A 13,410-nucleotide genomic window follows, 5' to 3' on the forward strand; every position below is an offset into this window, starting at 1 on the left:
CCTCCTAAGTGCTGGGATTAAAGGCATGCGCCACCACCGCCCAGCTGTAAAAGCAATTTTTAAAAATCCATTTCTGGTCCAATTCAAGAAACATCCATTAAAGGCCAACTAGGTGAACGATCCTCTAAGATTTTGGGAACAAGAAGACAAATTAAAATGAGCTTTTTACTCTCAAAAAAGACAAGAAAAATAACTGCGAATTCAAAGAATGTACAGTGCATACAAATGCTGAGAAGAGATGGCACCCATTTAAAGAGTATCTCAGGCCCCGAGGCTTGTAGAGCAGGTGGAACCTAAGGAAACTGAAGATAGAACATGGAATAGATGTTCAGGAAGGGAAGATGGTAGGAAGAACCAGACCAGGAGGCTATGCTGCAAGCAGGTCCCGGCACACAATACTTGGGGGCACATGGTTAACCACCTTGTGGGAAGCCAGCACTGAACACTGGATAACCTTTGCCACCCAATGCTAACAGGAGGGAGTCTTCAGAAGAGGATCTCGTATCTTCCTGCTTCTGTCAGGATGACTTAGGGCAGATTTCAAATGCAAATAATTTTAATATTATGGTTGAAAGAAAATGAAATTTGAGCTCCTATTTTATTTATAGAAAACCAAAAGCACTCAGTAGTCCTGTACTGGTGCCAGCCAAGGACTAGTCAAGAACATGTGACAATAATCTAAGGATATGGGTGGGGCAGGCTCAAAGGCCTACTTACCATTGATAAATCTGTGATAAAACCCAGTACTATCAAATACACCCTCAATTATTAAGTTCAAATGCTAATTATACATATTGATATCAATATAAGCTATAGGGAAGTGAGTGGAAGCCAGAAGAAAGCTTCCTTTTAGCTTTTTGATCCAATGAAAAGGCAGATAGACAGATGCTCCCTAAATGACCCTGTGTCCACCCAGTGTCACCCGCCTACAGTATGGCTAGTGCAACCCTGAGGGGCAAGCCCTGCTGTCCTAGCCACAGCACGCAGACAAGGTTGGCTTCATGTTTTCTACTCCCACCCCCTCCCACCTATGAATCTGTCCTGACTTGTAGGCTCTTGAGTTCTTCCAGAAAATGTACTGGAATATTCACATAACTTCAAATGTGAATATGTGACTACCTTATATGAACAGGTCTCAGACCAATTCGAGAGTTAGCCAGAGAAAAGGCAAAATACAAATGTTCAAAAGAATTCAAGAGAAGAGCTAAACCTGGGATACTTCTATCCACTCAGTCAATCCCTAGGCAGGAAACCCCTTTCCCAGTCCGGGCAGGACCACTATCCATCATCACCCCATTTACGAGGCAAAACCTCATGGTGTGCTGTGATCCATGCTCACTGATACCCACTGGAACTGCCAGTGAAGACCAGAGACCTGATGGAAGCATGCCTATAATCCTATTACTCTTGAGGCTGGGGTATTGTTAGACAGTAAGCAGAAAAAAAAAAAATAAATAAAAAACCAAGCTAACAAAAAGCTAGAGTAATCATAATTAGATGTCAGTAAAAACACCAAACGAATGCAAGCACCATTACAATAATGTTGTTTTTACAGTATAGTATGGGTGACAGAAGTTTCTAAACTTTCTGTCTGGGTACATGAATTAAATTGTGACAGATACCCAAGAATAACAACAAAGTAAAGCTGCCTTAGCTCTGACCTACAGAATGCACTGTAAGTATAAGGCATGCTGTAACTAAACTATAGGTGGCCACATTATCAGATCACAGAGAAGCAGGTTGGCGGCTAGCTAGTCAGTCCTACACAATCTTCCATCCATACACATTCCCTGCCTCTCCATCTCTCAGGAGTACAGTCTGTCTCTCAATGTGCTCCAACTAATGTAATGAGCAGCAGTATGAGACCTGAGCTCAGATCTCAGGGAATTTGCAGCCACACCTTATCACTGGAACTTCCCTATGCAGCAACCAAGGAGCAGGCCAGCAATTACTACCAGCTACAATTGAGGCTTTCACACACCTTACCTGGACATGTCTTGGCTACATGGAACTACTATGAGAGACCAGGGGCCTTCTGCTGAGTCAATCAAGAAATACAACACATTGATACCAGTTTAAGATGCAGTTGGTGGAGGGGGCTAGAGACATGGCTCAGCAGTTAAGAGCACTGGCTGCTCCTCCTGAGATCCTGAGTTCAATTCCTAGCAACCACATGGTAGCTCACAACTAGCTGTAATGGAATCTAATTCCCTCTTCTGGTGTACATGAAAACAGAGCACTCATATGCATAAAATAAATAAATAAATCTTTTTTTTAAAAAAGGTGTAGTTTGGGAATGGTTTGTTATACCAATGCTCTTATAAACCAGGCTTTTCGGGCCGGGCGGTGGTGGCACACGCTTTTAATTCCAGCACTTCGGAGGCAGAGGCAGGCGGATTTCTGAGTTCCAAGCCAGCCTGGTCTACAGAGTGAGTTCCAGGACAGCCAGGGCTATACAGAGAAGCCCTGTCTCAAAACAACAACAACAACAACAACAAAAAAAAAACAACAAAAAACAAATAAACCAGGCTTTTCTCATAGGGAAGTATTATAGGCAACATACCATACTCTTTTCTTAAGCAGACTAAGGACATTGTGTAGGAATGTCATGTCTGCACATGACACAACTCATGAGGCCATTAAAAATTATCTGTGGTCACCTGTGCTGATGTGGCTTGGGCCTACCCTCACAGTAGTAGGCCTTTTAAGGGGGAGTCCTAGTGTAACTGGGTAAAGCTGCTGCTCCAAGGTTTCTTGTAGAATGCTGAGTCTTCAAGTCACAACCTCCTCACAATCTAAACTCTGAGTTAAGCAAGAGTCTCAAGGGCCTCAAGAAAGCCCTGAATGGGGGGAGAAAGCCAAAGTACAGGAAGCCTCAAGAATGATCGAGAATGTCCAGGCTGGCTCTACAATATGATATCTTCTACTTTCTAAATGCTGGCATTGGCCCCTTAGGAAACCTCTCCTAGTCCCCATGCCACGTGGAGAAAATGAACTGCTTCTTGGACTTACAAAGCCAGTTCTTTGATTTTCTCACAAGGAGAACATTCTGGCTGCTCAAAGATAAACTGCCCTTAAGCAACTCAAGTCTCTTCATTCTTGGTGCTTACTTTTCCCTTAAGATCTATTTTGGTTTCTCCCTTTCTATTCTGATTTTTTGTTTTTTATTTTTGCTTTAAAATATAGTACAAGAGGACAATCAAAAAAGTGTGTCCTGAAAGATGTAGTAATCCTCAGAGTAGCTTCTCCATTTCCACTTGGCCTGAATCAGTTCTCAAGGCCACCCTGGCCAGTCTCACTCTCCTACTGCAGAGGGTTCACACACTCATGACACCTAACAAAATACAAAATACGCAAGCACCTTTTGACTTAACTGTGAAATTTCTTTTAGATTCCTTTAGAACCTAGACATTATTCTGTCTGAGGGTCATTCCTCTCAACCTGCTACTTGCTGAGGTTATAAGCCCTTGCTTGCTAAGTTCCCCACCTCCAATTCTCACAGCTCAGAACAATCTGCACTTCCCTTCGGAAGTTCCAGGGTTCTCCTCTTTTCAGACCCAACTCACACACACACTGCTAGTTAACAGACACCAGTCAACATAGTTCTCACACCAACAAAGTGGTCATGATCTGTAAACTGACACATGAGACAGGTGAAGAGGCTGATTTACAAGTCCTGCTGCTTTCAGGAGTTAATAGGTATCCCTAGTTGAACCATAAATGCATACCCATTAGAAGTACAAATATTATGTACAAGTCTGGGCTGGTGTAATTAGTTTAACACAAAAAGCTGCAATTGCTAAAATCACTCTTGGTAGAAATTGTTGAAGATCATTGAGAGGTAGCTTTCAAGTCCTGATTTAAGTTGACTACAGATTATTTATTTTCATAATCATTCAAAATCAACTACAAGCTTGCACGAGGACCTGAGTTTGATCCCTACATCCCATACAAAACAGAAAACAAAGCAAACAAAACAAGAAGCAAAATAGGTAGAGTAGCACCCACCCATCTCTAGCATCAGAGACATAATCAGTAAGCTCTGTCTGAATTTAGTTTGAGACCCTGTCTCAAAACATAAGGTGGGCAGCAAAAAAGACCCCAACATTGACCTCTGACCCACACATACACATGTGCACACACATGTGCACCAAAAAACAAATAAACAAACAAAACCCCCAAAACAAAAACAAAACCAAACGAACAGAAAACATCCCAGAAAATACCTTTTAAATGCCAAAGAACATTACCTAAAATGTTTTCTGGCCAGGTGCAGTGGCATGTGCCTTTAGTCCCAGCACTCAGAAGGTGGAAGCAAGCTGATCTCTGTTTGAGGCCAGTCTGCTCTACATGGCTAGTTTCACACCAACTGGGGCTACTCGATGAGACCTGACTAAAACATTTTTAATTAGTTAAAAAAACCTTTTCTGAATTCTTCCCAGAAATAACCAGTAAAACAGTGCCAAAGTAGTGTCCTGTAGAGTGTTTGGCATAGCCACTCCCTTTCAAAAGGGCACAGTAGGAAGCCCCCTCCACCACCATGTACAGTGAACATACTGACCGCAAGGCTAACTAGCCTGTAGGTCTCTGCCTTGTGTACACTCAGGCAGCACAGAAATGGGCAAATGTATATTAGGGATAGAAATGGTCCTATTTTTCTAGGTGCAGTCAACATAGTGTCACTCCGGTAGAAAGGTAAATGTGACTTGTCATGTGGACTATGACTTGTGTCTTTCCCCTGCTGCCTAGTTCACTCACAGAAAATAAGAAAATAATTGTTTCATGAGCATGGAAGGAGAGGCAGACTAGAAAGTGCAACAGGCCAAAGGAAAGATGATTCTCCACCTAGTTTCTGAATGCAGAGTCCCTCACTCCTAGAGCAGCCACCTGAACTATGGTTCTTACTAGATTAGGAGTGGACAAGCAAGACACATGAAAAACACCAATAAGAAATGGAGAGCTGAATCGTGGTGCACACCCTTAGCCCCAGCACTCGGGAGGCAGAGGTAGGCAGATCTCTGAATTTGAGACCAGCCTGGTCTACAGAGAGGGTTCCAGGACAGTCAGGGCTGCACAGAGAAAACTTGTCTTGAAAAAGAACAAACAGCATCAACAAAACAAGGGAGAGAGGGAGGGAGGAAGGGGTATCAATGAATGAAATTAGAAAGAAGGGAGACTATGAAGTGGAGGTGTAAGGGCTAGAATGCTGAAGTTGTGGGCTGTGGGAAAGCTACATGGCAGGACAGGCAGGAAGGGGAAAGTAGAACCAGTGACCAGCATCTTCAAGACAAGCGCTGGAGCACTAAGGAAAAGGAATGGGTCCTTCTACCCTTTCAGGACTAATCCTACATTTATCTCAGCCAGGCAAGAATCTGGTAGCTCCATCAGAAAGACCTAGATATAATACTGGAGCTTGGGTATAGTCTCTACTGAGTAAAACAAGACCAGAGGCTTAGCAGTTCTCAACTACCTGCTTGTTTTAAGGCTATTGAGATCATATACATGTGTAGTCATACTTGGCTAGTTCTGATTTTAAAACATAAATGCAGCTGGGCAGTGGTGGTGCATGCCTTTAATCCCAGCACTTGGGAGGCAGAGGCAGGTGGATTTCTGAGTTCGAGGCTAGCCTGGTCTACAGAGTGAGTTCCAGGACAGCCAGGGCTACAAGAGAAACCCTGTCTTGAAAAACAAAACAAAACAAAACAGCAAAACAAAATAAAACATAAATGCAGATGTCATTATTCTATGTGTCCTCAACATGTTAAGATATCAAAGGGAGCTTTAAATGCTAATACAGGCCACTAGCAAAAATTCTTAAATGCCTATGCTAGCTTAGAACAGATAGTCTCAGAGAAGACCAAACTCAGAACAAAAGGACAGTAGATCTAGTACAGAGGTAGATCATATTGGAAGACAGAATACCGTGGAGCAGCACAGGAAGAAGGGACAGAGAGTTCTGATCCACTGCGAGACTTTGACCAGACATAATTTTCACAATCACACATACTTTCACTTTTCTGTGGAATTCTACGGACTAAATCAAGGCCACATATATGAGGGGCAAGCACAGTACTAATAAACTACATACACCCCTAACTGTCTTAAAAGTTGTTTCTGTGGCTATTGTTTTAAATAGAGATGGCCAAGCATGTTGCCTCATGTCTGTAATTCCAGAGCTTGACAGACAAAGGTGTATGATCTCCCAGTTTGAGGTCAGCCTGGTCTATAAAGTGAGTTCCAGGACAGCAGGGCTACACAGAGACTCTTGTCTAACCAAACCAAACCAAACCAAACCAAACCAAAAAATGAAAAAAAATCCTTTCTGGTACTGGATATTAAAGCATTCTTTTTTTTTTTTTCTTTTATTTATTTTTGTGTCAGGTCCCTAGGAACTGGAGTTACAGATGGTTTGTACCATGTGTACTGAGAACTCAACTTAGGTCCTCTGCAAGAGCAACAAGTGCTCTTAAACTGCAGAATCATTTCTGTAGTTCCTTTATTTAAAGACAGTTGTCTCATTTATCCCTACCTGTGCTGTCTTCTAACTCTCTAGTAGCCAAGATGACCTTGGATTTCTGATTTTCTTGCCACTACCTCCCAATATACACTGAGATTATTATTTGCCATCACCATGCCCAGTTTACAAAGTGCAAAGGACTGAAAGCAGGGATTCTATGTGCCAGGCAAGCATTCTACCAACTGAGCTACACCCCAAGTATTCTTTTGTACATGAGTGCATGCGTGTTGTTTTCATACATGTACATGTGTGTGCAGAGGCTAGAAGCTGACATAGGGTATCTTCCTTGACACTTTCTATCTTTATTTTTTAAGGCAAGTTAAAGTTTGCCAGTTAGTTAAACTAGCTAGCTAGGCAAACTAAAAAGGACCCTCTAATTCCCAGCCCAGCACTGGAATTATAGGTACATGCTGCCCTGCCTAGCTTTTTATGTGGATGCTGTGGGTAGTATATGTGTGAACTTAGGTCCTCAAGGTTGTACACTAAGCACTTCACCAAGTGGATCATCTCTCCAGCCCCAAAGCATTGTTTAATAAAATGAAGTATATCTAAGGTTGTAGGATATAACATTCTATAGTCATAGGTATCTCTGAAAATGTGACTTAAATTATGAGTCATCTACCTCAAAAAATGTCCATGTAATGTGTGTGTGTAATACAATTTGAAGAGGACTATTTAGCTGTGAACAAGGCAGAAGAGAGATCAAAGTCCTGTCAGCCCGCAGCCAGGATCTCTAGTGGGCCTAGAGATCACTTCAATCAGCCCTCTTGCTCCTCCTTCCACAGATAGCAGGGCAGACTGAGTCTGTAAGAGTAACCCAAACTCTTAGCTACAAATACAGGCATAAACTCTGCTCCAAGGACCTTCAACCTGCACACATCTTCAATTAAAGAACAAAATCTCTTCCATTTATACTATTCACCCCCGCCCCAACAGTGTTTCCAAGAAACGCTCATATTGAACCCAAGACTCCAATCCCACCACCAATTGTCTCTGTGAGGACCAAGCAGATGGTAGCTGAGCATTCTTGCCCCACTCTTAGTGTCAAAACAGACTTTCAATACCTTCTCACCCTAATTATCACATGCTGCTTTTTCTAATAACCACAACTATGCAGGGGGAAGGAAAAACAAAAGAAAATCCTTTTCAAGGACTACTATCCACCTGCTTAGAGAACAAAAGCTATTGTCCCCACAAGAATCTCCTCCTTTAGTAGGTAAGGCACACCAGTGTATGCCCTGCAATCTCAGTACTACAGCAGTAAAAGAAGAGGACTCAGAGCTCAAGGACAACTGGACAGCCTAACACAGTTCTGAACTACATGGCTCAGAGGTTCCCTGGTTATACTTTCTTCAAAGTCCACAAGGAGAAAATGAAGAGGGTTGCTAGGAATTTCAGAGCAGTAACAATTTAAAAGTTTAGGGGTGAGCAGGCAAAAGTGTAGCCTTCCCCCCTGTAAAATAAATTCCTAAATTTAAAACAAACAAGCAAACAAATAGATAAACAAACAAAAACTAAAAACCTAATTGTGGGTCAATGGATAAAGGATGCCTTCTGGTAAGATGACTGATTCAACAGTGCAAATAGGCCTGGTCTACAGTAAAGACAAACATCTTAGCTGAGCATGGCCTCCATGAAGACGATCATCATGATTGTACCATTTCCTTCCACTCTCCCAAAGACTTAGAGATGAAGAACAGGTAGGGAGCTGCGGAATACTCTCACCATTGTACCACGATGCAATCCCTTCATCAATATGGCTTCCATATCCAAAAACTAAAAAATGACCACCATATACCCATCAATAGTCACTGGCCATAAACAGAACAAACCAATTCTGGCACTACTAAGTTGCTTGTGCCAATCTAGGGGAGGTGGATAAAATGTGGTAGTTTGGGGATTCTTCAATTAAGCACAGCACATTTCCACATAGTCTGAACTAGTCACCCTCAGAAAGGGTTCAGACAAATATTGAAAAGGGTCTAAGAAGAAAAGCACTCAGGTAGATGATCCAGAGAAATCAAAGACAGGAGAAAAATAGAAACACAAGGATCTAAACAGTTGTTTATATAGAAAGTACACATGGTGAATTTAAAATGTCACAAATACACATGTTCTCTCAGAGTAGTCAGGATGGCAGGGCATCTCGAGGTCCCATTCTTTCCCACAGACTTTTTCTTTAGAGAGCTTCATCCTAAAGCAATCTTCAGGAAGATCCTGGAGGGCCAGTCTTGTGCTTCTTCACATGTTCACAGGATCACACTTGTATTTCCTCATATCCTTGAAGGGCTACACACGCTTCACTGTGTGCCTCAAGTGTTGAGCTCATTGCTGGATATAACTCAAGAGGACTGTGGTTTCCATTGAGGCCACACTGAGTCTGACGCAGTTGACATGGTGGATGGTGCCAGGTTCAAGTTGCCTGCCTGCCCACTGACTCTTCTGGATGCACTCACTTACCTGGCAGTCAGTGAGTACCTGACCAACAAACAGAGCAGAGGGACTACTCTGTGAGCCTTACCTTATGTACACTTTTGGGATTCTCCAACCAGGCACAGTACATTTCCTCCACATAGTTCGAACTAGTCCCACTAAGAAATGGTTCAGCAGCTACAGGTGCAGAATAGCACCGAATCTGTTGAAACGTCCTAACTGCTGCTGGTTTGTTTTGTGAAAATGTCTTAACAGTCTGGGAGGCTGTCAATGGCCTTAACTTAGCAGCACAAGTCCTTAAATGAAACATTTTGTCCTGAAGCCTTCCACAAGTACCTGTTAAAAAAAAAAAAAAATAGAAAAGTTTTAAAAGAATGTTAAAGAGATAAAACTTGCCCAGCTGTTCAGGAAAAAGATACTAGCTTAAAAAGTGTTCCCAACAGCCAATGACTTGTTCAGAGCCTAGCCCACATGCTCAAGAGCAAGACAGAGCATGACTGTCAAACTGGCATACCCACTTCCCCTAAGATGCCTGGACTAGCCACAGAGATGTAGGCACAGGGTTGCAAGCTTTACCATCTGACTTAGGATCTCTACATTTATATAAGATATGAAACGACTGTAGGAAAGACAATAAGGATTAGTTAAGAATTATCCTTATCTGCAAAACGGCATTCTCTAACCCATCCAGAAACCGTTGAGTGTTCTCTGTGCTCTTAGTACTGGAAGTAGAAGAATCTGACTTTGCTTATCTTCAAGTAAGTTACCCCTTGAGAAATAAATATAAAATGCCAGAGAAAGCTTGGCTCCAACAGAACAAATATCTAGAGAGCTTCAAACCCTCCTTAAAATGACTCATCATAAAGTTTGTCCTTCAGCAAATGGCACAACAGTCTACCTAAAAATGACCACAATACCTGCTTGTTATCTACACTGAGATTTACATCCCAACTAGCTTAGTATATGTAGCCTGTCCTTCAGCCTTCTCTCTAACATATGTGGTAAGAAAACTGCAGGCAGGTCTTAAGACACAATTCCAGAGGCTTTGCCTAATATATTAAGAACAATCCATTAGAGCTAGTGGTTTTCATGAAGGACCCAGGTTTGAGTCCCAGTACTGATATGGCTCATAACATTCTGTAACTCCAGTTCCTGGGAATCTTGTGTCCTCTTCTGACCTCACAGCACTAGGTATGCACATGGTACACATATATACATGCAGGCAAAACAAGCACATAAAAATTTAAAAACCTAAAAAATTAAAATAAAAAAACACATCAATGGGGGAGTGGTGGTACATGCCTTTATTCCCAAGAGGAGATAGAAAGAAGCAGGTGGACAATTGAATTCCAAAACATCTTGGGCTACATAATAAGACTCTGTCTCAAAATAGACAAACAAACAATAAATAATAAAAGAGAAAAAGAAAAAAAAAAGATGTGGAACCCTTTACATACAAAATTCAAAATGGATCCAAGCCTCTTTTTTTTTGTTTGTTTGGTTTTTTTGGGGGGGGAGTGTTTGTTTGTTTGTTTGTTTGAGACAGGGTTTCTCTGTGTAGCCCTGGCTGTCCTAGAACTCACTCTACAGACCTCAAACTCAGAAATCCACCTGCCTCTGCCTTCCAAGTGCTGGGATTAAAGGCATGTGCCACCACTGTCCAGCCCAAGTCTTAACTGTAAGAAGTAAAATTGGAGCTGGAGAGCTGGCTCAATGATTAAGAGAGCTTCTATTGTTCCTTCAGAAAAAATCAGGTTTGATTCCCAACACCCACAGGGCCACGCCAGATCCAGGGAATCTGATACCCCCACAGGCACCAGGCATATATGTCATAAACACTCACAGAAACAATTTTAAAGAGAAGATGTGTTTGGGGGAAAAAAGATGAAAAAAGAAATAGTGGCCTAGGCTCAAAGGTACAGTGCTTGTCTAGCACAGGCAAGTCCTTGGATTAGAAATCAGAAACCTACTGCAGTTAGGATGCTAATATATAAAAAAATACAGAACCAAGAAAACGTATTTTTAAGAGTTAAATGGCATAACCTTAGGAAAGATAAACTTAAATATTTAGGCAAGTGTCAATAAGCAAATAGACCGCCGCGGGGGTGGGTGGGTGAAGAGGCATTTTTAAGACCAACACCTGTAATTCCAGTACTCTGGAGACTGAGGCAGGAACATTTAAATATTATCATATCTATTATGTACATGGTGTGTGTATATATATATACATATATATATATACTTAGATACAATCTATTAAATGGGTATATATTAAATATAAATATGTGTACATATAGGTGCATGCACTGACACACATGTGTGTATAGACCCCAGGTCAATCTCTGATGTCATTCCTCAAGTGCTATACTCTTTTTTGGACAGTGTAGCTCACTTGTCTACAACTTGTCAAATGAGCTAGGCTTGCTGGCCAGGGAGTCCCAGGGATCCACCCTCTTCTGCCTCCCCAGCCCTAGGATTACAAGCATGTACTACCACACCCAGGTCCTTGCCCAGTAAGCACTTTACTGATAGTGCCACGGGTATCAATGACACCAACTTGCTATGTAAGCATTACATACTAGGCCTGACCTGTTCTGTCTCTTTGAACCAGAATAGAAACAGTAATTGCTCTTTTCTCTCTTATTTTTTTAAAATTATAATACAAACATTAAAACACTTTGTAAACTTCAAGTGTTTCTATGACTAAAGAATTAGAACTTACAAGAAGCTAACAGAGATGTCTGAGAAATTTAAGGGGGCCCAAGATAAACATTAACTACCTTGGTCTGACAATCATTCTAACCTGTAAAACATTAGTAGAGTGTCTCCACTATTTAGCATACCAGCCTCCTTAGCCCATCTAACTACAGGCTCTCATCCAGGAGCACTTCCAGAGTCAGACCACTGAGCAAGCCTCTTTATCTAAACCTTAAGACTTCTGTAGTCATTTTCTAGCTGTGGCTCTATAGCATCAGAGTGCCCAAGACTGCAGAGGTCTAAACAGGTGCACTGGGAAAGGTAGAAGTGGACAGGCACATTTAAGAGGGGTTGCATAATGGTGCATACCTGTAATCTAAGCACTATGGAACATTAGATCTCCAGACCAGTCTGACTTACTTGCTTATCTCAAAGAGAACCACAATATATGTTCTTAAAGAGTGAAAACTAGCTGGGCAGTGGTGGCGCACGCCTTTAACTCCAGCACTTGGGAGGCAGAGGCAGGCAGATTTCTGAGTTCTAGGCCAGCCTGGTCTACCAGAGTAAGTTCCAGGACAGCCAGGGCTACACAGAGAAACCCTGTCTCGAAAACAAAAACAAAAGCAACAACAACAACAACAACAACAACAAAAACCCAAACAAACAAACAAAAAGTGAAAACTATGAAGTCTTTATAGAAAGCATGATAATCTGTCAATATTTTATTAAATGCTGACATACAGAATTTCTGTTTCTTGCTAAATTCAGCCCTAAACATTTTAAATTTAAAACAAATGTCTCTGAAAGGTTCGACGGAGGAAGTAAACTGACTTGAATCTTAGAACCTGGAGACACAGACAGATCAACCCCCTTGTGTCACATGTCTCAGATTAATTAGTAGAGAAGCTCTAAGATATGCCAACAGGTGTAGACAAAGGGAGCCACAAAGCCTTTGCTCTTAAGCCAAAGGAGAGTGACAGGTGAAGCAAGATGGAAAACTTAAACCATTGTCCTAACGCCATAGTTCCAGCCCCAGCGATGTCCAAATACAAATCAGGAAGTTCATCTCCACCTCTACTCCAACAACAATCAGTTGGGGGCCTCATTCCAGCAATGAAAACACACTTCTTACTGGGTGAGGAACTCATAACTGTAGCAGTAACAAGTTCTTAGACATGAGACAGCATTCCCTGCCATTTTGCAGTCAGAAAGACCCTGCTCTACTTTGCTTAGGGCCAGGTGTGGTGGAGCATGCTTTTTTCCTGGGAGGCAGAGACAAGAGAATCACTGAGTTCCAGAACAGTCAGAGATACACAGTGAGACCCTACCTCAAAAATAAATACATAAATAAGATAAATTCTCATAACGTCTTGACTTATACTAACATCAATACACTACAGCTGTTAGAACTACCAGATAGGGCCAGGTTGGGTAATGAATACCTTTAATCCCAGCAGTTGGATCACAGAAGCAGACCGATATTTGAGTTCAAGGCCAGCCTGGTCTAGAAAGCAAGTTCCAGGACAGCCAGGGCTACACAGAGAAACCCTGTCAAAAAACAAAAAACCAAAACCAAAACCAAAACAAAACAAAAAAAACACAAAAGAACAACAAAATTCCCTAATTTGGAAAAAGGCTTAAGCATACAGATTCAAGAAGATAAACAGACTCTAAAGTCAAGCACTATAGGCACATCAGCTTATGAAAACCCTGTGAATTGCTACAATAATGCTTTATGCTCACAAAAAAAAAAAAAAAAAAAA

The 13,410-nt window shown here is 41.7% G+C and overlaps 1 protein-coding gene across 7 annotated transcripts in view; it reads right to left on the minus strand.

Moving 5' to 3' along the window:
* Ogdh (oxoglutarate dehydrogenase) overlaps positions 1–13,410 on the minus strand; it is a 68,045-nt gene that overhangs the window by 51,612 nt on the left and 3,023 nt on the right. For all 7 annotated transcript variants that reach the window (XM_031339647.1, XM_031339649.1, XM_031339644.1 and 4 more), the window contains one exon: positions 9,039–9,286. In XM_031339647.1, coding sequence (XP_031195507.1) covers positions 9,039–9,260 — 222 coding nt within the window. In that variant the 5' untranslated portion in view covers positions 9,261–9,286. Of the gene's footprint in view, positions 1–9,038; positions 9,287–13,410 lie in introns of those variants that run through there.

The sequence above is a fragment of the Mastomys coucha genome, unplaced genomic scaffold, assembly GCF_008632895.1.
Source record: "Mastomys coucha isolate ucsf_1 unplaced genomic scaffold, UCSF_Mcou_1 pScaffold22, whole genome shotgun sequence".
Taxonomy (NCBI): Eukaryota; Metazoa; Chordata; class Mammalia; order Rodentia; family Muridae; genus Mastomys; species Mastomys coucha.